Below are 23,125 nucleotides of genomic sequence, written 5' to 3'. Positions count from 1 at the left end.
TCATATCCAAGAAATCATTGCCAAATCCGACGTCATGAACGTTTTCCTTTATGTTTTCTTCTATGAGTTGTATAACTTTGGCTCTACTAAAACAACAACTCAGTTTCGAACCAGCCCTCGCACCGCCTGCCCCGTGCCACTCCTGGTTATATTGGCCTTGCTTTATCCTGACTCCAGGTGTAAACAAGAAGTCCCTTAGGCTTCCTCCTCACAGCAGACAGGTCTCTGTGAGCGTCCTGATGGCTGATGTGTGTGGTTGAGCGCCACCAGCTGGGGGTGGCTTCCTCGCCCTGTGCCTCAGGCTGTGGGCTCCTCCTGAAACCGCCCCGACCGTTTGTAGCTGCTCAGAGCCTCCTGTGTCTGTTCTGCTCTCCCATCGTGAAATTATCAAGATCTTTTTAAATTAAAAAAAGTTATTTTTACTGAAGTATAGTTGATTTACAATATTGTGTTAGTTTCAGGTATAGCAGCAAAGTGATTCAGGTATATATTATTTTCAGATTCTTTTCCATTATAGGTTCTTACCAGATATTGAATATAATTCCCGGTGCTATCCAGTCGGTCCTTGTTATCTATTTTATATATATTGAATAGTAGTGTGTATCTGTTAATCCCAAACTCCTAATCTGTCCCCTCCTTCCCTCCCTCTCCCCTTTGGTAACCATAACTTTGTTTTCTATGTGTGTGAGTCTGTTTCTGTTTTGTAAATAAGTTCATTTGTATCATGTTTTAGATTCCACACATAAGCGATGTCATGTGGTATTTGTCTTTCTCTGTCTGACTTCACTTGGTATGATAATCTCTAGGTTCATCTGTGTTGCTGCAAATGACGTTATTTCATTCTCTTTTCATGGCTGAGTAGGATTCCATTGTATATATGTAACACATCTTTATCTGTTCATCAGTTGATGGACATTTTGCTTCCATGTCTTGGCTATTGTAAATAGTGCTGCTATGAGCATAGGGGCTCATGTATCTTTTTGAATTATAGTTTTGTCTGGATATATGCCCAAGAGTGGGATTGCTGGATCATATAGTAGCTCTATTTTTAGTTTTTTGAGGAACCTTCATACTGTTCTCCATAGTGGCTGCACCAACAGTGTAGGAGGGTTCCCTTTTCTCCACGCCCTCTTCAGCATTTATCATCTGTAGGCTGATGATGGCCATTCTGACCGTTGTGAGGGGGTGTTCTGCATTGTGGTTTTGATTTGCATTTCCCTGATGATTAGCAATGTTAAGAAATGATCGCGTTCTTTAACACCCTGTCCTGGGACGGCCCTCGTCGCCTCGAGGTTGAGGAGGAAGGAACACCGGCCGTATTGTCCCCGCAGGTGATTAACTGGGAGAGCACGCTGCACATCCCCGCGCAGGTGGAGCTGAGCCCCGAGGCCCGGGACCTCATCGCCAAGCTCTGCTGCTCGGCTGAGCAGCGGCTGGGCCGCAACGGGGCCGACGACCTGAAGGCCCACCCGTTCCTGGGTGCCATCGACTTCTCCAGCGACATCCGGAGGCAGCCTGCCCCCTACGTGCCCACGATCAGCCACCCCATGGACACGTCCAACTTCGACCCAGTGGACGAGGAGGGCCCCTGGCAGGACGGCAGCGAGGACAGCTCCAAGGCCTGGGATGCGCTGGGCCCCCCGGGCAGCCGGCACCCCGAGCACGCCTTCTATGAGTTCACCTTCCGGAGGTTCTTCGACGACAACGGCTACCCGTTCCGGTGCCCCAAGCCTGCGGTGGCCGAGACCGGGACTGAGGCCGAGCAGCCAGCTGCGGGGGGCCCGGCCCCGGGGGCACAGGCTGGGAGCTGCCAGCCCGTGTACGTGTAGACCCTGGGGGACCGGGAGGTCAGCCCCTCAGGTCAGTCGGCCGATCGCCCCTCGAAAGTCTGGTCTGCACCCAAAACCAAAGCAGAAAAGCTTCTGAAAGAGGACTCGCCTCTGACGTCTCCTCCGCATTCTGGTTGCTGGCGGGGCGGGTGTCAGCATGGCCTGGAAATTGGCTTTTGAGGACCTTCACTGCATTAAAGCAATGTTTTTAAAGTTAGCACAGTTTAGAAAGAGCACTTATTTTGTTTATAGCCATTTTTCTTACTAAATTATAGGGATTAATTTTGACAAATCATGCTGCTGTTATTTTCTACGTTTGTATTTTATCCACAGCACTTATTCACATTTAGGGAAAGACGTAAAGATTGAAGAACATGTGATAAGAAATCTCTGTGCAATAATGTAAAAAAAAACAAAAAAAACGATAACACTGTTCTGATGTTACTGATACCATTTTATTCACACAGTGGTTTTTGTTTTATATTTTTCCCACATTTCAAAATTGTGATATATGTTAAAAGCTGCTTTTGTTTTGTTCTGTTTGCTTTTTGCATATTATAGTACAATAGGAAGTGTGAGCAGGTGATCACGCGGGTGTGACTTCAGATGCCAAGTGTGGAGAGATCGCTGCACGAACAGGGTTTTTCTGTTAAGCGTGACCGTGTCTTGCCATTCACAGCGGGTTCTGTGAATACGTTTTGAGTGAGTAATTCTGGACAGTGTGCTGCTGCCGTGTCGTCCTGTGGTGACTCCCTCGCTGTGACTGCACCCCTCCTCTCTCGTTGAGGAAATGCACGTGTGCCTGAGAGCTGATGTGATTGTATGTGTCGTGGGTGTGATTGGATTCTTTGGGGGGCAAAGACGTTTGTCCTACACAACACTTGTATACATCAAAAGGGATTCTCTTAGCTCTGCCAAAAAAATGTAAGTTAGTCGTGGACCTCTGTCTGCTTCGCGAGTCAGGATGCTGTCCTGGTGGTACAGCCGCCACGGGTAGCCGGAGCCCCACCCGGCAGACGCCCCGTGGAAGGGCAGTGATCTTGGGGTTCTCTCACCGTGTTTCTAGTGTGCTTTGAAGGATCCATCTTAACTTGGTTTTAGAAGCACATTTTTCTAATCTTTGTGAAACAGCAAAGTGATGTTGAAAAAGAAAAGATATTTAAGCCATACATATTTTCTTAGGAGTGTAAATGTATATATAACTACATAGATAAACACAAAATATTCCTATTTCAAATTAGTATATTCCTATTTAAAGTGATTTATATTTGAATAAAAAGTTAAATTCTTTTTTTGCTTTTTAAAAACCTGATGCATCGTATTTTTCATTATATTATTCCACGTATTTTTCCTTGAGGTTTTTAGCATAATGTATCCATTGGTTAGTGTACCTCTAGGCAGCACACTTACACGTCTATCGATGGCTAAACTGAAGAAGACAATTCCTGTGTACTGGTTTACATGTGTGTGAGTGGCAGGTTCTGGGTCTGCTGTGCTGTGTCGTGACTGTCAGTGTTTCTCTAGTTTTGCAGTAACGCCGTGTTGTTATTTACGCTCTGACAGACGTCATGTGGTAGGTTCTTTCTCAGGAACTCAATTTAACTATTATTTATTGATATATCATTGCCTTTGAAAAGCTTCTACTGGCACAATTTATTATTAAAGTTTTGAATCCAAATCCACTGGTGTCAAGCTTCATTGGAATTTGTAAGTTCCTGCTTATATCACGTGTTGCCACTCCCCCAGGCTTTCCTGTGATTCACGCGCAGCCAGGGCTGCCATCGGGTGAGGGAGGGGGAGGGGGAGGGGGGAGGAGACCCCCCCCCCCAGAGGAGATCGGGTTTCAGGTAAGCACACGGTCCAAGCAGGGGTGCGGTTGTGTGACCAGCTTCTCTTCGCGAAGTTGGTGACAAGTGTATGGCATTAGATTGTCGAGCGGGTTAAGTGGGGTGTCAGGTAAATCGTGAGTGGGAGCTGATTCCCCTGCTCGGGACAGTTACACTGACAGGACAACGCTAACGCCTCACCTTTGCTTTAAGATGGTTGATGGCATTAAGAAATACAGAAAATATCGTTTGTTTTACTCTGAGTTGGTCTTTTGAAAGGTGCAGTCACGTGGTCCCCACCGGGCAGTCGCGACGCCAGCAGGCCGCCTCCGACCCTGTCCCAGCGGGGAGGGGCCCCCCTTACTGCCGGCCCCCGCTCTCCTGGTAGGCTGCCACGTTGGGGAGGCATCGTCAGCCGACGGCGTGGAGGTCCCAGCGTCCTGCCCTAGCAGGAGTCCCGGCACGTCACCCCAGCAGGACGCTGGGGGCTCTGCTGGCAAGGCCGGGGGCAGGGATTTCTGGTCTGACTGGCTGTACTGGAGCAGTTATGCCCGTCTGTCTGCCCGTCTCCTCTGGCTCGCGGGTCGGGCTGTCGCTGGGACCCGGCTTGCTGGCACTTGCAGGTTGCTGGGCTCAGCTCCAAGCCTGGAACCGGAAGGAAACCCCGGAGCGCGGAGCGCTGCGTCGTTCCTCAGGCCCCGAGGCCCAGCTCCTCTGCCGCCGCCTCCCCACCTCTCAGGGTCTTCCGTTCCGCCTGCCGTGTCCAGGAGTTTTAGTTGTACTTGGTGGGAGGCGTAGGAAAAATCTGCTCCATCTTCCTGGAGGTGGAAGTGGGTTTCGGTTTCAATTTCAGTTTTGAGTAATGAAGGCTCACAACTCACCTCCTCAGTCACGCCAGCCACGTTTCGCAAGCTTGTCGCCGTGTGTGCTCAGCGGCCCACGCTGGACAGCACGGTCTGCGCAGAGTCCTCTGGCTGTGCGTTAGCCCTTGCGCTGACACCTGGCAGAATCTGGGCACTAGCGGAGCACTTGGCCTTCGTCTCTTTCTCATGTGTCATTCCCTCTTGGGTAGTGGAGAGACCACCCTTCCTCGCAGCGGGTCAGCTGACCTGACCACCCACAGTGTCCAGCCTTCAGCTCTGCAGCATCGCGCCCTCTTCCTTTCCTGCTTGCCCGCCGCTCTGAATGCGCGGACCCTCCTAAAATCACCAGCTTCCTGCCTTTTCTAAGCCGGTGACTGGTGTCTCCAAAAGGATCAGAGTAGCTTATGGATCCAGGACCCGGGTACAGACGTGGAGCCCGCCTCCCCGCCCCTGCAGTGGGAGCTCGGAGTCTTAACCGCTGGACCGCCTGGGAAGTCCCCAAATTATATTATTTTTAGAAAAAGAGTCTCTGTCCATATCTCGCCATTTCCTGCTTCCCAAACTCAGCCTCTCCCATGTTTTCTATGTCATTTTTCTGGCGTTTTCAGTGATAGGCTCTTAATGATGTTTCTTGATTTACTTATTTTAAATATTTTCTATCAATGACATATATGGTAATTCTCTTATAGGCCTTCCTCAACCTCTGTTTCCTACTGTAAGTTCTCTCACAACTTTTAGTTAAATCAGTTATCAACGTAAATATCATGAAGACTATGCTGGGGAATTCCCTGGCAGTCCAGTGGTTAGGACTTTTACTGCCATGGCCCCGGGTTCAATCCCTCGTTGGGAAACTAAGTTCCCATAAGCCTCGAAGTGTGGCCAAAAACAAAAACCAAAAAACAAAAACAAAAGACTGCTAGGTTGTCTTTGAGCCAAATAGTGTATTCTGATTGTGTTTCCTTCTCATACAAAAAAAATTTCCTCTTGGACTTAGTAATTACCTTGCTTTTTCATTTACTTTGTTTTCTTTGAAAGTACAGGTGTTTTGTCCATCCTTCCTTCCTTCCCTCCTTCCTCCCCTCCCTCTCTCCCTCCCTCTCCAGTTGCTACGATGGATCTGTCAAAGCCTAGACTGTTTTCCAGGAGCACGAGTGCTTTGTCTACCTCATCCTGCAGTCTGGACCAGCTGCCCTTCAAGCCTGACAAACAGCTGTCATCTTGGGAATTCTCTTTGTCACCTTCCTGTGTTGGATCCCATTTTGCCAAATGCTGTATCTTCCTTTTCCTCAGTTTACACCTGGAAAAAAGTTGGGGTTCTTGCTTGTCCAAAAACGTCCCTTTTCTACTTTATTGAAAATATAGATAAATCTAAGATTCTAGGATGAAATTCACGCAGCATTTTGGAGGCATTAGTCCTCTGTTTCCCAGGTTCACAGTCTTGTTGAATACCCTTTCTCTCTAGAAGCTTCTAGAATCATCTCTATCTACCCTGTGGTCTACACTTTATGGCGATGTTCCTCCATTGGTTTCATTTATTGTCTTGAACACTGAGGCTTCAACCTAGAGATGTGTGCCCTTTGGCTCTGGAGAATTTTCTTGCATTATTTTTTAAACATATTTATTTATTTATTTATTTTGGCTACGCTGGGTCTTAGTTGTGGCATGCATGGAGGATCTAGTTCCCTGACCAGGGATTGAACCTGGGCCCCCTGTATTGGGAGTGCCGAGTCTTACCCACTGGACCACCAGGGAAGTCCCTTCTGGCATTATTTTGAACTTTATTCCCTCCAAAGATTCTCCAACTCCTCAGCCGATTCTCTGATTTCTTATATTTATTTCCTGTCATCCATGTTTTTTTTATTCCACTTTCTTTTATTTTATTCTTTTATTTTAAGGTTTCATTGACTTCATCTTACAGATTTCATATTAAATTTTTGGGGGCGAAGGTATTATCTTTTTAATTCCCAAGAGCTCATTCTTGTTCTCCAATCAGTCTGTCCATCCCTGTTTTATGTCTTCAGTATTTGCGTTTGTTACCCCTCTTATCATTTCAAGGGTTTTAAAATTCTGCTTCCAAATTGTCTGTATTTCCTCCGGGCTCCTTTGTATTATGTTCTTGCCGCTTGTTCTTTGTTTTACTCTTTCTCCAAATTCACGTTGGAGGCTTTCCTTAAATGACTCGGACCATCTTTTTTTTTTAAGTAACTTTAATGAGATATAATTCACATAAGTACAAAAGCTTCACCCAATTAAGGTATATCATTCAGCAGTTTTTAGTGTATTCACAGACTTGCAGAAACATCACCACAGTCAACTTGAGGACATTATTATCACTCAAGAGAGGCCGGGTTCCCTTCGGCCGTAACTTCCATTGTTCGCGGCCATGACAAGTGCACTCCTCAGACAACCACTGATCTCCCCCCGTCTCTACGGATTTGCCCCTTTTGGACATTTCATATAGATGAAGTCATACAGTAAGTGGCCTTTGGTGACTGGCTTCTTTCACTTAGCATCATACTTTACAGTTTCACCCATGTGGTAGCACTGTCCGTATGTCATTCCTTTTTATTGTCAAATAGTATTGTCTTGTGTAGATTTACCCCATTTTATTTCTCCTATTTATCCAACAGTTAGTGAACATTAGCGTTATTTCTGCCTTTCGGCCGTTGTGCGTAGTACTGCTCTGAGCATTCATATGCAAGTGTTTGTGTGGACATACTTTATTTCTCTCGGCTGTCAGCCCAGTAGTGGCTTTACTGGGTCAAATGGCAACACTATGAACCTTCTGAGGTGGTGCCAGACTGTTTCCAGAACAAGTGCACCATCTTACATTCTCTCCAGCAACGTATGATGGCTCTAATTTTTCCACATCCTCACCAATTTCATTTCTTCGTTTTGGTGTTCTTTGATGCCCTCCCGTTTTTTTATTTTGCTGAAGTCCAATTTATCTATTTTTATTTCTCCCGTTGTTTTTGCTTTGGGTGTCCTATCAGAGAAGACTTTGCCCAACCCAAGGCCGTGAAAACTTACTCCTGTATTTTCTCCCAAGACTTTTATAGTTTAACCCTTCATTTAGGTTGGTGATCCATTTTTTTTTTTTTTTTTTTTTTTTTTTTGCGGTATGCGGGCCTCTCACTGTTGTGGCCTCTCCCGTTGCGGAGCACAGGCTCCGGACGCGCAGGCCCAGCGGCCATGGCCCACAGGCCCAGCCGCTCCACGGCATGCGGGATCCTCCCGGACCGGGGCACGAACCCACGTCCCCTGCATCAGCAGGCAGACTCCCAACCACTGCGCCACCAGGGAAGCCCCGGTGATCCATTTTTAGTTTATTTCTGTACAGTGAGATGAGGGGTGTGATTTCACTAGTGTGCGAGTGAGTAGCAGGGAGTCCCAGAACCATTTGCTGAAAAGACTAACATTCTTTCCCCGTTGCATTGACTTGGCACTCTTGCCAAAAATCAACTGACCCTAAAGTTTTAAAGGTCTGTCTCTGGACGGCCCATTATGTGTACTTGACCTAGCATCAGTCCTTACTGTCCATTCTCGTGTAAAAGCTCAGCACTGACCACTGACTGGAAGCCCCCCGGGGGTCAGGGAGTGTGCTTTGGTGGCTGTGAGCCTGAGGTCTTTTTGTGTTTGCAGGGAGGGCGTGCCTGCTGGTACCTGCTGGTGGTCACACACCCAGGTACGGGCCTTCCCTGTGCACCCCTCCCCCTCCCTCGAGAGCCCTGCCCTGCTGCTTCCGCTTGGCCGTGTGCTCCGTCTCCGGGAAGGATCTTCCATGGTGTGGAAAGAAGCCTCCTTGCCGCGTGACGGCTACCTGAAAATGGTCCCCGGTTACTCGGCATCTGGCCCTGCCGGCGTGTTTGTGATTCTTAGATGGACCACTGCAGGCCCTCTTCACTCAGTGCCTTGTTCCTGCGCTTTCTGTTTGCACTGAGAGCTCTGCCTGTCTCCCCGGGACCACAGGGGACCGGCTCCTCCTGTCTCAGTGTGTTGTACGGGCCCAGCTGGCTACGGATCAGGCCTCTGAAGGTATCTGCATCCTCCCGCTTCCCTGACACCATTAACATGACAGGAGAGAGGTTTTGTAAATTAACAAAACTTATTTTTCAGAGCAAAATGGAGCGGAAGTACAGAGTTCCTGTCCACCCCGTCCCCAGACACACAGCTTCCCCCCACTGTCAGCATCCCCCCCCAAGGTGGTACCTTTGTTACAGTCGGAGAACCCACACTGACACGCCGTCATCTCCCAGAGTCCACAGTGTGCATTAGGGGGTCACTCTTGGTGTCGTACTTGCTATGGTTTGGACAGATGTATAATGACGTGTATCACCTTATGGTCTCTCGTGGAGTGGGCTGCCCTAAGAGCCCTCTGAGCTCCACCTATTCATCCCTCCCTCCCTGTAACTCCTGGAAACCACTGAGGTCTTTTTACTGTCTCCATAGTTTCGGCTTTTCCACAACTATGGAATCACACGGTCTGTAGCCTTCTCAAGTTGGCTTCTTTCACTTAGTCATATGCACTTAAGGTTCCTCCAGGTCTTTTCATGGCTGACAGCTCATTCCTTTTTAGCACTGAATTATATTCCATTTTCTGGATGGACCACAATTCATTCATTCACCCACTGAAGGACATGTTATTTGCTACCCAGTTTTGGCAATTATGACTAAAACTTTTATAAACATCCAGGTGCAGATTTTTGTGCGGACATACTTTTTGACCCACTGGGGTAAGTACTAAGGAGTGCAGTTGCTAGATTGTATGGTGGGAGTGTGTTTAGTTTTGTAAGAAACCGCCAAGCTATCTTCCACAGTGGCTGTTCCAGTGTGCGTTCCCACCAGCAGTGATGAGGGTTCCTGTTGCTCCACATCCTTGCCAGCTTTTGGTGTTGTCAGGGTTTGGGACTTTGGCCATTCTAATAGGCGTGTAGTGTGGGTCGTTTTAATTTGCTTGCATTCCCCTGATGATACGTGATGCGGAATGTGTTTCTGTGTGCTTTCTTGCTGTCTGTACCCCTTCTTTGGTGAGGTTTCTGTTGAGATCTTTCGCCTATTTTTTGACCAGGTTGTTTGTTTTCTTACTGCTGAATTTTAAGAGTTCTTTGTGTATTCTGAATAACAGTACTTTATCAGATGTGTCTTTTGCAAGTATTTTCTCCCAGTTTGTGGTTTATCATCTCATTCTCTTGACAGTGTCTTTCACAGAGAAGTTTTCAATTTTAATGAAGCTCAGATAATCAATTCTTCCTTTCACGGATTGTGCCTTTGGTATTGTATCTAAAATGTCATCGTTGGTACTTCCCTGTCGGTCCACAGGTTAAGGCTGTGCTTCCAGTGCAGGGGGCGCGGGTATTTGATCCCTTGTCGGGGAACTGAGATCCCACATGCCGTGCAACTCAGCCAAAAAAAAAAGTCACTGTCATACTCAAGATCATCTAGGTTTTCTCCTATGTTGTACTCCAGGAGCTTTATAGTTTTCTGTTTTACATTGAGGACCATGATTTTTGGTGAAAATAATTTTTGTGAAGGGTGTAAGGTATGTGTGTCTAGATTCACTTTTTTGCATGAGGATGTCCAAGTGTTCAGGGACCATTTGTTGAAAAGACAATCTTTGCCTTTTCTCCTTTGTCAAAGATCAGTTGACTATATTTATGTTTGTTTATTTGAATGTTGATCCAGCCTTTCTTACCTGGGACAAATCACACTTGGTTGTGGTGTATAATTCTTTTTATACATTATTGGATTTGATTTGCTAATATTTGTTGAAGATCTTGCATCTATGTTCATGAGCGATATTGGTCTGTACTTTTCTTGTAACATCTTTGTCTGGTTTGGGTATTAGGGTAATGCTGGCCTCACAGAATAAGTTATATTCCCTTGGCTTCTATCTTCTGGAAGAGATTATAGAGAATTGGTATGATTTCTTCTTCAGTTTTTGGCAGACTTCACCAGTGAACCCATGTGGGCCTGGTGCTTTCTGTTTTGGAAGGTTATTCATTATTGACTTAATTTCCTTAGTAGATACAGGCCTATTCAGATGATCTGTTTCTTCTTTTTCTCCTTCTTGTTTGTTTGTTTTTTAAAATCTATTTCTTCTTGTGTGAGTTTTGGCAGCTATTGTGTTTCAAAGAACTGGTCCATTTTATCTAGGTTGTCAGATTTACCCTTTTAATGCTCATGGGCTGGTGATAATCCCCTCCTGCATTTCTGATATTAGCAATTTGTGTTTTCTCTCTTTTTTTGTTAATAAGTCTGGCTAGAAGCTTATTGATTTTATTGATCTTTTCAGTGAACTGGCTTTTGGTTTTATTTTTCTCTTCTGATTTCCTATTTTCAATTTCAGTGGTTTCTGCTCTCTTACGTCTTTATCATTTATTTTCTTCTGCTTACTTTGTATTTAATTGCTCTTTTTCTAGTTTCCTAAGGTGAAAGTTTAGTTTATTGATTTTATATTCTTCTTCTTTTCTAATATATGAATTCAATACTATAAATTTCCCTCTTGTCACTGCTTCTGCCACATTCCACAAATTTTGATAAGCTGTATTTTCATTTTCTTTTAGTTTAAAATATTTTAAAATTTTCTTGAGATTTCTTCTTTGACCCATGTGTTATTTAGAAGCGTGCTGCTTAATCTCCCAGTATTCTGGCATTTTCCAGACATCTTTCTGTTATTGATTCCAGGTTTAATTCCACTGAGGTCTGAGAGCTATGATTTCTGTTTTTTGAAAGTATAAAAGTGTGTTTTGTGGCTCAGAATTCAGTCTATCTTGAATGTTCTTACTAAAATAAAGAGGATTGGCTGAAAATCTGTTTTAGAAGTTACCCAGATCATCTCCACAACTCTAGCCGGACAAGTGGCTGCCCTTCCCCCAACTGGAAAAAGACGGGAAAGTTTTCTCTGAGGATGGTAAGCTGGAGGGTTGCTATGGTTACAAGGCACGGTTTGGGACAGAGCTATGAAGTGAATATGTGCATCCTGACTCCTTCAGCCCTCTTCTCGCACTCAGCTCTCGGAATACCGGCAACGAGGTTGTCATCCTCTGGGCAGGAGACTGGTGGTCTCCTCTGGGGCCTCTGAACAGCCCAGGAGGAAAAGACTGGAAGATACTGATATCAAGGTTCTCCAAGTAGAGGGCCCGGCCGGGTTACCTCGCATGGCAGCTTCACGTGCACACGCAGAGCTTCCCATCAGCATTTCCACGGTCAGCCCTCGGATAGGAGCCTCTGAAGAGTAATGTGAGGCTGACGTGGACGCCGCAGACGAGAATGAGCCCGAATGAGACTGTAGAAGAAGAGCTTCGACAAACCGTCACTGATGTTCTCGAGATAAGAGAAGGTGTTGCAGCCTTGAAACAAGAAGAGAATATATTTAAAAGGAACATTCAGAGGACAAGAGGGAGGTCTTTGGAAAATTAACAATGATAGCAAAAATTAAAGTCCGTGGAAAGTTTGGACAGTAAAGTCAAGGAACTCTCCCAGAAAAAAAAGAGCCAAAAAATGAAGAAATGGAAAATAAAAGGGAAATGTAAGGAACGTAGAAGATACGTCCATGTCTATATCTGAATTGTGGCAGTTTCAGAAAAAGAAAAATATGTTAATGGAGTTGAGGAAATCTTCAATTCAGTAATTCAGGAAAATGACCTAGAGCCGAAGGATATGTTTTTAGATTGAAAGGAGCTGAAATGCCCAGAACAGTGGGTAAAAATAGACCCATACAAATGTGCATCATAAGATATTCCGGAACGTCTGGAACAGAGAGAGAATGCTACAAGCTTCGGAGAGATACAACAGTCCATATACAAAGGATCAAGAATCAGAAGGGCTTTGAAGGTAACACCAGCTCTAGATGTTAGAGGGTAATGGTACAAGGCCTTCACATTTTGTGAAAATAATTGTTTTCAACCTTAAACTCTATCTGCAGACAAGCTATTAATCAAGTGTGAAGGTAGAATAAAGACATTTCAGACATTCAAGAATTCAGAATGTTTTCCTCCCATGTCCTCTGTTTCAGGAAGCTGGAAGCAGACATGGGGTCCAAGAAACGGGTCTGACAAAGGGGATGAAGAAGGGGCTCAGTGGGAGCTGCTGAAGGGGTCCCAAGTGACAGCTGTGCCCCAGGTGCGGGGGGGGGCAGGCTGCTCGCTCGGGACCAGCGGAGGGTCTAGGGTGGCCTTCGCTGGGAAGAGGTCCTTCTCCTGCCTTAGAGGAGATTCGGTACTTGGAGAACAGTTTGGGATTGGGTTTGGGTTGAGGATATAAAAAACTAAGCAAATGGAAAACACGAGCCAATTATTAATTCTAGGGAAAACTAAAGGTTGTATGGAAAAGTGAAAGTGATTATAGGAATAGTGTGGTTCGTTTGGGGATAGCGTTTACATAGTCGTAGTAATATTGACTTAACCAAACGTCCAAAAGTCTGACAACGTGTATTAGGAAGACAAGGGAGTGGGAAGGGCATGCCTGGGTATCAGGGGAAGAGGGTTTAAAAGGAGCTAAATTCTCACCTTCCATAACGGGAAGTGATTACATCATGCCGAGATGAAAACTCAAGACACTGCTTTACAAGGATGCCATCTGGATGCAAGTCCTTTGTCAGACACACGTATTGAGAATATTTTATCCCATTTCCTTAATGGTGTCTTTTAAAGAGCAGGTTTTAATTCTGATGAAGCCAAATGTATTCTTTTTCTCTTATTGTTAGTGCTTTTGCTATTCTATTTAAGAAATCGTTTCCTTCCTCAAGATCGTGAAGAAATTCCCCTGTGTTCTCTTCTAGAAGCTTTTTAGCTTTAGCGTTTATATTTGATCTGTGATCCATGTCAAAGTATTTTTGTGTTTAGTGATTTTTGCTAAAGTGAACATGTCTTACTCTTCCATTGACTTCCTGTGCCTTTTTGCACATAGCAGGCACTCGTATTTTTGTTGTATTTTATCTATATGTTTACCTATATGTTCCTTCTGAGCAGGACCTACGAGACAGTCATTTGTGTTCGCCCTGACCCGTCCCCATCACACACTGCTCCACACGGGAACAACCCTCCGAAAAAGGAGCCCAGGGGAGCGAGGGCACCAGCCACGGCTGTTTGTCCCTGTGCCGCGGAGCCAGGCAATGCTGTGTTCCTCAGATCCAGAAGGTGCATCTTGCAGGCACAGGTAGAGCCCTCCTGGGAAGGCCGCACATGCTGGGCACTGGGCATGGGCGGTGGCTGGCCCTGGGGTCCGTCTTCTGGCCTTTTCTTCCTGGGATTTCACGTGCCCAGATGCTGGCGTTCAGTTTCCGCGCTCTGAATTCTAAGCCAGCCTGTGAGCCACGGCCACTTCTTTTCTCCCCGGGAACTCTTTGATCTTAAGCTTTATCTCCCAGTAGCATGGAGTCTCCTTTCAAAATAAACCCCGCCTGGGAGTGCACACAAAGTCAATATTAGTAAATCGTTAATGCTTAGACACAAACATGTTTTTACTTTCATCTACCCAAATACAAAGTGAAAAATCAACCACGATCATGGAATGCAGCCACCAGCTTCCTGCTGAGAAAACCCAAATCTGCAGGGACTTCCCTGGTGGCGCAGTGGTTAAGAATCCGCCTGCCAATGCAGGGGCCATGGGTTCGACCCCTGGTCCAGGAAGATCCCACATGCCGCAGAGCAACTAAGCCCGTGCACCACAACTACTGAGCCTGCGCTCTAGAGCCTGCGAGCCACAACTGCTGAGCCCACGTGCTACAACTACTGAAGCCCGTGTGCCTAGAGCCCGTGCTCTGCAACAAGAGAAGCCACCGCGATGAGAAGTCCGCGCATTACAACAGAGAGTAGCCCCCGCTCGCTGCAGCTAGAGAAAGCCCCCACGCAGCAATGAAGACCCAAGGCAGCCAAAAATAAATTAAAAAACCCCCCAAAACAACCAAATCTGCACTGGTTCCGTCACCATCGAACAAAAGGACAGGAGCAGGGGGGACACTGAGGGCAGAGCTGGGCCGAGGTCCTGCCGCATCTCCCAGGACACTCACCAGCTCTGGACTCAGCCACGGCTTCCAGCCCAGAGCATGTCCTTGTCCTCATTTCTCTGCGCGAAGGAATGACGTGAGGGGCTGTGGAGGACCAGCCCTCCCCCACCCCCTTGGGGCCCTCAAGACCACTGCCCGGACGTGAGCTGCTGGTGCCCGCGTCCCGGACACAGCCCCAGTCTGAGTGAATCATCTCCCTGATGAAGCACCTTCCATGATTTCCGTTGCCCCAAGACAAGGTGGTGCAGCGCTGGAGAACCTGGCCAGCCCAGCCCAGGCCCCTCGCCTGCGGGGGATGGAATCGTGGGAAGCTTCGGCTTCGGATGGACTTGACTTTCAGTTCCTGATGGGTCTGAAGCTGTGTGACCTTGGGTGCTTTTCCTAACCTGGATGAGTTGCTAAACACCTCAGAGGCTCAGGGCCCTGAATTCCTGAGCACAAAATGATAACGGTGCCAGTGGGAGAATTAAATGAAAAGCATCTGCAAAGTGATGCAGATACGCTAGATGCCCCTGCCCGGCCGGTTCCCCTCTCGCCTCCCGCCTGGCAGCCACCCGAAGCCACTCCCGCGTGAATCCCTGTGCACTCGGCCCTCCTTTGCCTCTTTCCTTTACCTGAAATGTGCTTGCCTTCAGGCCTTCACCCGAAATCTACCGCGTGCCCTGAACACCAGGTCACCTGCCGGCATCACCGCGAGGGCACGCCCGCCTAAGGCACCCGTGGTCTAGCCCAGCCAGGGAGCGTGCCTCTGGCCTGGGAGCCACACCTGTGTTGTCAGGGCTAAGGCTCCTCCGAGGCTCCCTGGAGGCATCGCTAGGACCCAGTACCACTGGGCACAGAAGGAAGCACTTGAAGTGTCTGCTGAGTAAATGAGTGAAAATTAGTACCTGTTGATCCCCTCCCACCCTGGCGTCTGAGGGAGGGCTGCCGCCCTTGTTAAATATGACCGTAATCTCTCTGAGCCTCTTGTTGTCTGTAAAATGGAGCTAATACTGGTGTCTATTTCAGAGATTTTACTGGTAAAGATGAAGGGATACACTGCAGGTAAAGGATGCACTGATGACCTTTTAAAGCATTAGATCGCTGTCATCAAACCGTGCTGCCCTGGGTAAGTCACACAACTGTTCCCTCTCAGCCTGTGCGTCTGTGAAAGGACAGCGCAGAGCCAAGTCATTTCTAAAGCTATTCAAGCCTTCAAGGGTTTCTGTAAAGTCAGTGTTTAACAAGCTCATATGACTCTGAAAGGGCGTTTATAGAATAAGCTCTCTTTTGTAGTAAGAAATTTGCAATTCAGGGGCGTGGGAGCACGGGACAGAGTCTAAAGCAGCTTTAGTAAATGAGTACAGCTGAGAAGTGATTCACTGAGAAGTGATTTTTATGGAATATTTTTTTAAAGTTTCTTAAATATCTACACAAAATAGAAAAACTAGTTTTCAGCTATTAACCTAACTGCTGATCCCTTTTTGTGTCAGGAAGCCTCTCCAAATCTGCCTTCCCAGTGTCCATCACAAGAGCGTACTTTCTGTTGGTCCCACAGAGAAGTAACAGTTTACACTGGATGGTGTTTTTCAGCTTATTTTCATGCCTATGATCTCATTTAAAATTGGTCACGGGGAGGGACTTCCCTGGCGGCCCAGTGGTTAAGACTTTGCCTTCCAGTGCACGGGGTGTGGGTTTGATCCCCGGTTGGGGAACTAAGATCCCGCAGGCCGCAGCCAAAAAGTAAAGAAAAAATAGTTAAATAAAGAGAAGACAATTTAATAAATAAATAAATAAACAAAGAGATAAACTTTGTCACAAACCTGAAAGATGGCAAATACTGGCAATTCACCGTTCAGCTGAGGAAACCAAGGACAGGGAGACCTGCCTGGGAGAGCGAACACGTGTCACCTCTGTGCTCCCAGCCAAGGCTCCAGACTGCGTGTCCTTCTCAAAGACTCTGTTCAAAGGAGACATGCGTTCTTCAAAATAAACAGCCCCGTGGTGGTTAGTTTTATGTGTCAGCTCGACCAGCCATGGCCTGCGCAGATGAAACATTATCTGGGCGTGTGCGTGTGAGGGTGTTTCCGGATGAGACGAGCGTTGAATCGATGGACTCAGATTTTCTGTATATTTCTAAGTTTCCTACAATGAAAACATGATCCTTTACATCCTAATTGTGAGAAGGTAGAAATGGGGGCTGGGCTCTAGGGTCTAAGTGCACTTTTCGCTCTAAAATTCCACACGGTTCACAGTTCACAGCACACGAGGGTTTTTCCCTCCACTGGTATAGCAGGATGAAGTACAGGTTTGCTAATAGCAGTGCTGTCTGGCATTTCGCTTCTAAATCTCGGGAAGACTGCATTGTCATCTGTAGAACTTAAGTGCTGGATCGTGTTCGTCTGCGAAGTTTGTCCACGCTGCCTGAGGACCAGACTGAGCTAGGACAGTAACGCGATAATAACGTTTTACTTGTAAAGGTGACGTCACAGTGGCTGGGCAGCTGTGCAGCACTTACTCATCCCAGGGGCGTGTTCCTTCCTCCAAGATGCGGTAATGCTTCTGACAGTTTCTTCAAGGCAAGGCGATGAGCCCAGCCTGCTCAGAAAGGCAGACCCAGGGGTGAACCCGGCGTCTGCGCGCGCGGCCACGTGCCGTCCGTCAGTCCCGATTTCCCGTCTTTGTTCCCACCTGGGGAGGTGGTGTGCAGAGGGAGAGGCGGGCGGTCTTAACAGCCTGCCCCGGGGCGGGGGTAGGAGGCCCCTGGCTTGCCAGGCCTGTCTTTGCGGCAGTCCGTTGCAAGGGAGGGCACTGCCTGCCTCAGGTCGCTGTGGGGGGCTGGCTGAGGGGGCCTCACCCCGGCAGTCACCTCTGGTGGCTCATGCAAGGTCAAAGCGGGGCCTCCAGCCCGGATGGGTCCCAGCCTGAAGCCCCTCTGCTTCTTGACTCTGCCCTCACGGTCGAGGCGGTGGTGCCCCTTCTGGACAAGTATCCTGGACCAGGTCCCAGGCCTTGGGTGATGACACACGGATTCCCGTTGGTCCCTCCCCTCCCCCGTCTGTCCCACGTTGAGTCCCCTCCCTGCAAAAGCCCATTTCTCTACTTTCACAGCCGACCTTTACACGCCCCCTTAAGGCCAGAACCCACATCTTCAGCACTCCCCCCTCCCCAGGTGTGTACCTGTCTCCTCCTGAGCCAGGGTGGCTCCGTGTGGTGGGTGCACCTCTTCCACCAGCTCCCAGTGGGTGCTTTGTGTGTTGGGTGCACCTCTTCCACCAGCTCCCGGGTGGGTGCTTTGTGTGGTGGGTGCACCTCTTCCACCAGCTCCCGGGTGGGTGCTTTGTGCTAGTCGCCCGAAACCACGTCTGGTCCGGAGGGGCAGGTGCTTTGCGTACCTCCCCACGGCGCCCCGCTGGGGACGGCGCGCTGCTTCCCCTGGTCAGGCCGCCCCGTGGGAGGAGCGACCACCCGGCGGTCTCACGCTGTTCTTCCACAGGAAACAGAAATACGCTTGAGAGAAAAGAAACAGTTTCTTTTTAACAAATGCATGTCTTTGTACACAAGTCTTTTCTGCATCTCTCATTATACCCTTCAGACATTTCCGAGTGGATTTTCTGGAAGGGGTGTGCTAACTTACACCCCGTGGGAGCGTTAGCTCTTAATACCGTTTGTGAAGGTTCTCTTAGTCTTTAAGTTAAAAACATTTATTTATGTTATTTATTTGGCTGTTCCGGGTCTTAGTTGCGGCATGCAGTATCTTTAGTTGCGATGTGCGGGATCTAGTTCCCTGACCAGGGATCAAACCCAGGCCCCCTGCATTGGGAGCGCGGAGTCTTACCCCCTGGACCGCCAGGGAAGTCCCTCATTTCTGTATTTTGAATAAATGTACGACGTGATGTTTCCTGTGGGCTTTTCCTTCATTCCAGGCTCAAAGGCTTGGCCGGAGGTTGGTAAGATCTACACGTTCCATTCAGGGAGCCTGGGGACACCCGGGCTTCCTGAGGCGTGCAGGGTGGCGGCCCAGTTGCCACCAGTCAGCCCTCCAGACCCTCTCACTCCTGGCATCGGAGACCTCTTCACGGGACGGGCGTCGGCTCAGCCAGAGCTGTTGCCCGTCGGGAACCCTGTGTCACCCCAGTGGGAGAAGGAAAGCTGGGGAGAGGTGAAGGTTCAGGGCGGGAAGGGGAGCAGCTCCCAGCTGGCCTTGGGGCCAACCCCTCCCTTGGGTGGAGTCGAGGCCGTGGGTGACAAGCAGACCCCAGGCAGCCAGCTCGAGAAGGTACGTGGGAGATCGGGTCCCAGGGCAAGCAGCAGCCTGACCCCGGGCCTCACTCCTCCGGCCCCTCCAGCGGCCGGCCTGGGACCCGTGCAGCCCCTGCGCGGGGAGGGCCACCCACAGGGCTCGGGTCCCTCAGCGTCAGCCCGAGGGCAGGGGGTTACCGGCGGGAGTGGGGGACTTACCATGAGGAGTCAGGTTCCAGGTCCAGGCCCCTCACCTGTGTGAGCCGTTTCTGTGTTACTACGTGAGGGTCCCCAACCTTTTATACAGTTTTATGAGCTTCATATCTCGATCTGCACCTGACGGGGGTCACAGAAGGAACCCTCGGTCTCCCACACACTTCTTTCTTTCTCCATCAGAGATGCCAGGAAGGAGGAAAAAGGGGGCTGATGCACACCTCCTCGACTCCCACTTCAGGCACCAAAGCACTTATGCAGAATGCACCAAAAGTCAAGGCGTCTGCCCAGAATGTCTCTAAGGGACTGGTTGCCCAGTGGGAAGCGGTAGTTTGATTTTGGACAAAGTTCTTGGAGGTGAGGGTGGAGATAAACATGTGCTGTTCCAAAGGATTGAGTCGCCCAGGTTGGAAAGTCATAAAAGGATGTGTCGCTGTGGTTCTCAAACTGTGTGCCGAGGTGCCCACGTGCCGCCCACCCACAGGGGCAACGAGGGGGGTTTCAGCTTCTCAGGGAGACAGTGATGTTGGTTGGCTAGACTCTACCTACAAGCCAAGGTGGCTCACAGTTTCCACAGCACCTACACTACATTCCTCGCAATGACATACATCTTTGCAAAGCTGGGGTTTTACGGGTGCCTTGATAAAAAGCAAGCTCCTGGTGAAAGTCACTGTGGAATGGGAAACAAAGGTGGCGGCAGCGTCTGGTCTTGTGCCAGGATTTGAGGAGCTGTGCAGTGCCCGACAGGCCCACACATCCCACTCGCAGTGGTGGTTACTTAAGAATGAAATTAAAATAGCATTTTTCTTTCAGTTTACTGTATTTTTTTCCCAGATGGCTACTAGGTTTTTAGGACACAGACACTTCTTAAACTGTTTGGAACGAACTACCTAATAAACAAACTGCTAGGCAGTCCTTTTGTCATAGAAGCCCTGAGAGAGATGCTAAGAACCCGTGAAGTGAGAAAGTTTGGGAACCTGCCGTGGGCATCCCACCCCACCCACGGAGGCAACCGCAGATGCTGGGTTTTGGTCCGTCCTAGAGATATTTAATGCACGTGATAGCAGCTCACATTTATTTAACTTTTACTTTGTGTCAAGCGCTGTTCTAAGCTTTGTGTTTCTTAACGAACTTAATCCTAGAGATGAGGCCACAAAAGCGCCCGAATCCACATCCCCCCACCCCACCCCCAGTAAGGGCTTCGGGGGCTGAGCTGACACAGACCTTCTCTGCCTTACCTCTGTGCAAAGTCGGGGCATTAGCTTTAAATACGTGTCAATTTGATAGGAAAAAATAGCAGTTGTTAGAATATTAGTTTCTTTAAACGCTTTTTTGTATCTTTTTTAGTCATTTATATTTATTCTTTCCATGACTGTCCTTTGTGAACATCTTTAAGCTTTTGAAATGTCACCGCTTTCTAGGTGTCTCTACAACATTAATGTGTTAATTATTTTGAAACACCCAATCAGGGGAAAGGTTGTCGTGCTAACTGGAACCTTCTCCTCCTCTAAACTTCAGTAGGTCAGATCCATTTTTTAAAATTAGATGTTTACCTGCTAGACTCAGAAAACTAATCCTGAGCTTTTCCCTCATAGCTTCTAGGTTAAAATGGTTATTTGAGAAAAAATAAAAAGAGAAGACTCTCCCTACCTCATAAAAGGAACCTTAAAACGTTTGTCTCTGACAATCCGTGACTGTGGGCGCTGCAGAAGTCACTTCTGCTGATTGATTTTCTCGTAACAGGGGATTGTTTTTTTCCAAGTCTGAGGAAGAAATCGATGCTGTGTGACATTTTCTTATCCAGGTTTTCTGATGTTCACGATTGACCTTTGCTGACTGTCCTTCACTTCTCCACGTGAGACCTTGTTCCGCATCCTGGTTGGTCTGGAAGGGCTTTGGTGTCGCACTGCTGAGGCCTCCATTTACTGGCTGGCAGCCCCCTGAGTTCACGTGAGGAGTGGAGTTCTGAAGAGTCATGTAGGTTTCCTTTTATTATATTACTAGTTAGTCCAGACAGCTAACCTGCAGCACAGGCGTTACAAAAACAAACTTGGGTCTGCTTGCCCCAGCGCGATAAAGCCAATCCACTGCCCCCAGGTTGTGGTGAGGAAAGGGCAGTGTTTATTGTGTTTAATTGCAGGCACCAAGCAAGGAGAACAGGCGGCTCAACGCTCAAAAGACCCAAACTCCCCGATGGCTTTCAGGGAAGGCCTTTTAAAGACAGGGGGAGGGAGGGGGCTTGTGGAGGGCGTGATCAGCTCGTGGACGTTCTTCTCATTGGTTGGTGGTGAGGTAATTGGGAGTCAACATCATCAACCTTCTGGTTCCAATTGGTCTGGGGTCTCTGTGCTTGTGGGCAGCATGCAGTTAACTTCTCCCACCCGGAGGGGGTTTTAGTATCTGTAAAAGAGCTCAAAGAACATGGCTCAGAATATGATCTACAGCCCTGGAGGAGGAACTAAAGGTCCTTGACTTTGTTTAATGGCTAAACTATTATCGTTTTGTCTTGCTTGACTGTTTTCCTTTCTTTCTGCATTTTCTCACTTCTCTGATTAATTTACTCTTTGGAACTCGGGGAAGACCTATGAGGCAAAGGTTTCTCTACAGACAAGAGGCAGGTGGAGGGCATAGCGGGGATGGGGGAGTGGGTGTGTGTGTGGTGTGTGGTGTGTGTGTTTGTGTGTGTGTGTGTGTGTCTGTCTGTCCTGGGAAGGCCCCACAGGGTCCCAAACAGTCACACATCAGCTATGATCTGGACTTCAAGAAAAGGTTGTTCCCATAGAGTTGCTTTTTCTTGGATCACTTCACTTTTTTTACCCAAAGAGTGATTGTTGTATAAAAATATAAAGGATTACTTTTTCCAAATAAACCTGTCTTTTCCAATTAATCTGGGGTCCGTAGGAACTAGTAAAATAATGTAGGTGAAATACACCAGGTATATAGGTATTAACAGAGGAACAATATAGAAACTAAGATAATGCACTTTATAAGTGGATCTATGAGTATTTTTTAAATTATTATTTACTTTAATTAAGGAGAAATAACTAGAATCCACCTTGACGATTTCAAGAAGGCTTTAGTACTTGGAATGAAAAATAGTTTAAAGCTAGGGAAAGAAAATAAAATTGTTGCCCTAAATACAGCTGCAGGTTTTCTTCCTAATTAAATTAGTTGTTTTTCCCCCAGAATTGTGACCTTAAAGAGCTGATGAACTGAAGATGAAGGCTTCAGTTCAAGGCAGAGGTGGCCCCAGGGCATCATCTCGGCAGCTTGGGGGTTTTCTATTGAAGTGGCTAGTTGTTTGGATAAGTGGGGATTCACACCTAGAGGCTTTAGAACTCCATAGGTGGGTTTGGCTACTCTGCTCTGATCTTCCACAAATAACTTCCAGAGATCATCTGAATTTTGTTGAGCAGATTTTTTTTTCGTGTTTCTCTTCTGGCCCATGTAATTTGTACTAAATAGATATAAATAGATGTTGCAAGTCATTTCTTCGCAATAAGAGGTTATATGATCACAGCTGAAACAAAAACAGAGATACTGTTGAATATAATAGTAAGAATATATAGAGAAATGCTCTTCTGCAAATGTGTTTGGTGGTTTGATTTCCTTTACTCTGGAATATACATACAGAATAGACTCGCCTGTGCCTACGCCAGTAATAATTTATCCTGAGTTCTACACAGAGTTTTAGTCCAAAAGGTACCATAGATTCTCTGAGTTCCAAGTTCAACCAACAGACAGCAGAGGGAGCTGGATGCTTTTGCAACTGAGATTTGTGCTCACTTTGAGGGCTCACAAAATGTCTTGGCGTGCCCCTTCCGTGGAGAGGAAAGTAGGGATTATTATTAAACCACCCGCAAATTGCAGTGTTTTCTTTCACATTTTTAAAAAATTGAAGTATGGTGGATTATAGTGTTGTGCTAATTTCTGCTGTACAACAAAGTGACTCAGTTATACATATATGTACATTTTTAAAAATATTCTTTTCCATTATGGTTTATCTCAGGAGATTGGATATAGTTCCCTGTGCTATAGAGTAGGGCCTTGTTGTTTATCCATGCAATGTTTTCTTTATTTCTTTTTATACCTATATATGCTAGGAAGGTGCTGTTGAACCTACACAGTCACTTAGAAGTGATAAATACTATACCGTGCAGATTTCTA

At 47.4% G+C, this 23,125-nt stretch overlaps 1 protein-coding gene across 1 annotated transcript in view; it reads left to right on the top strand.

Moving 5' to 3' along the window:
- LATS2 (large tumor suppressor kinase 2) overlaps window positions 1–1,829 on the top strand; it is a 30,318-nt gene extending 28,489 nt beyond the window's left edge. Inside the window, exon 7 of the mRNA XM_065896131.1 lies at window positions 1,332–1,829. Within this exon, the coding sequence (XP_065752203.1) occupies window positions 1,332–1,829 (498 nt within the window). The remainder of the gene's footprint in view (window positions 1–1,331) is intronic.
- The last annotated feature ends 21,296 nt before the right edge of the window (window positions 1,830–23,125 follow it).

The sequence above is a fragment of the Phocoena phocoena genome, chromosome 18, assembly GCF_963924675.1.
Source record: "Phocoena phocoena chromosome 18, mPhoPho1.1, whole genome shotgun sequence".
Classification (NCBI taxonomy): Eukaryota; Metazoa; Chordata; class Mammalia; order Artiodactyla; family Phocoenidae; genus Phocoena; species Phocoena phocoena.
This window is presented reverse-complemented; position numbering and strand designations above follow the sequence as displayed.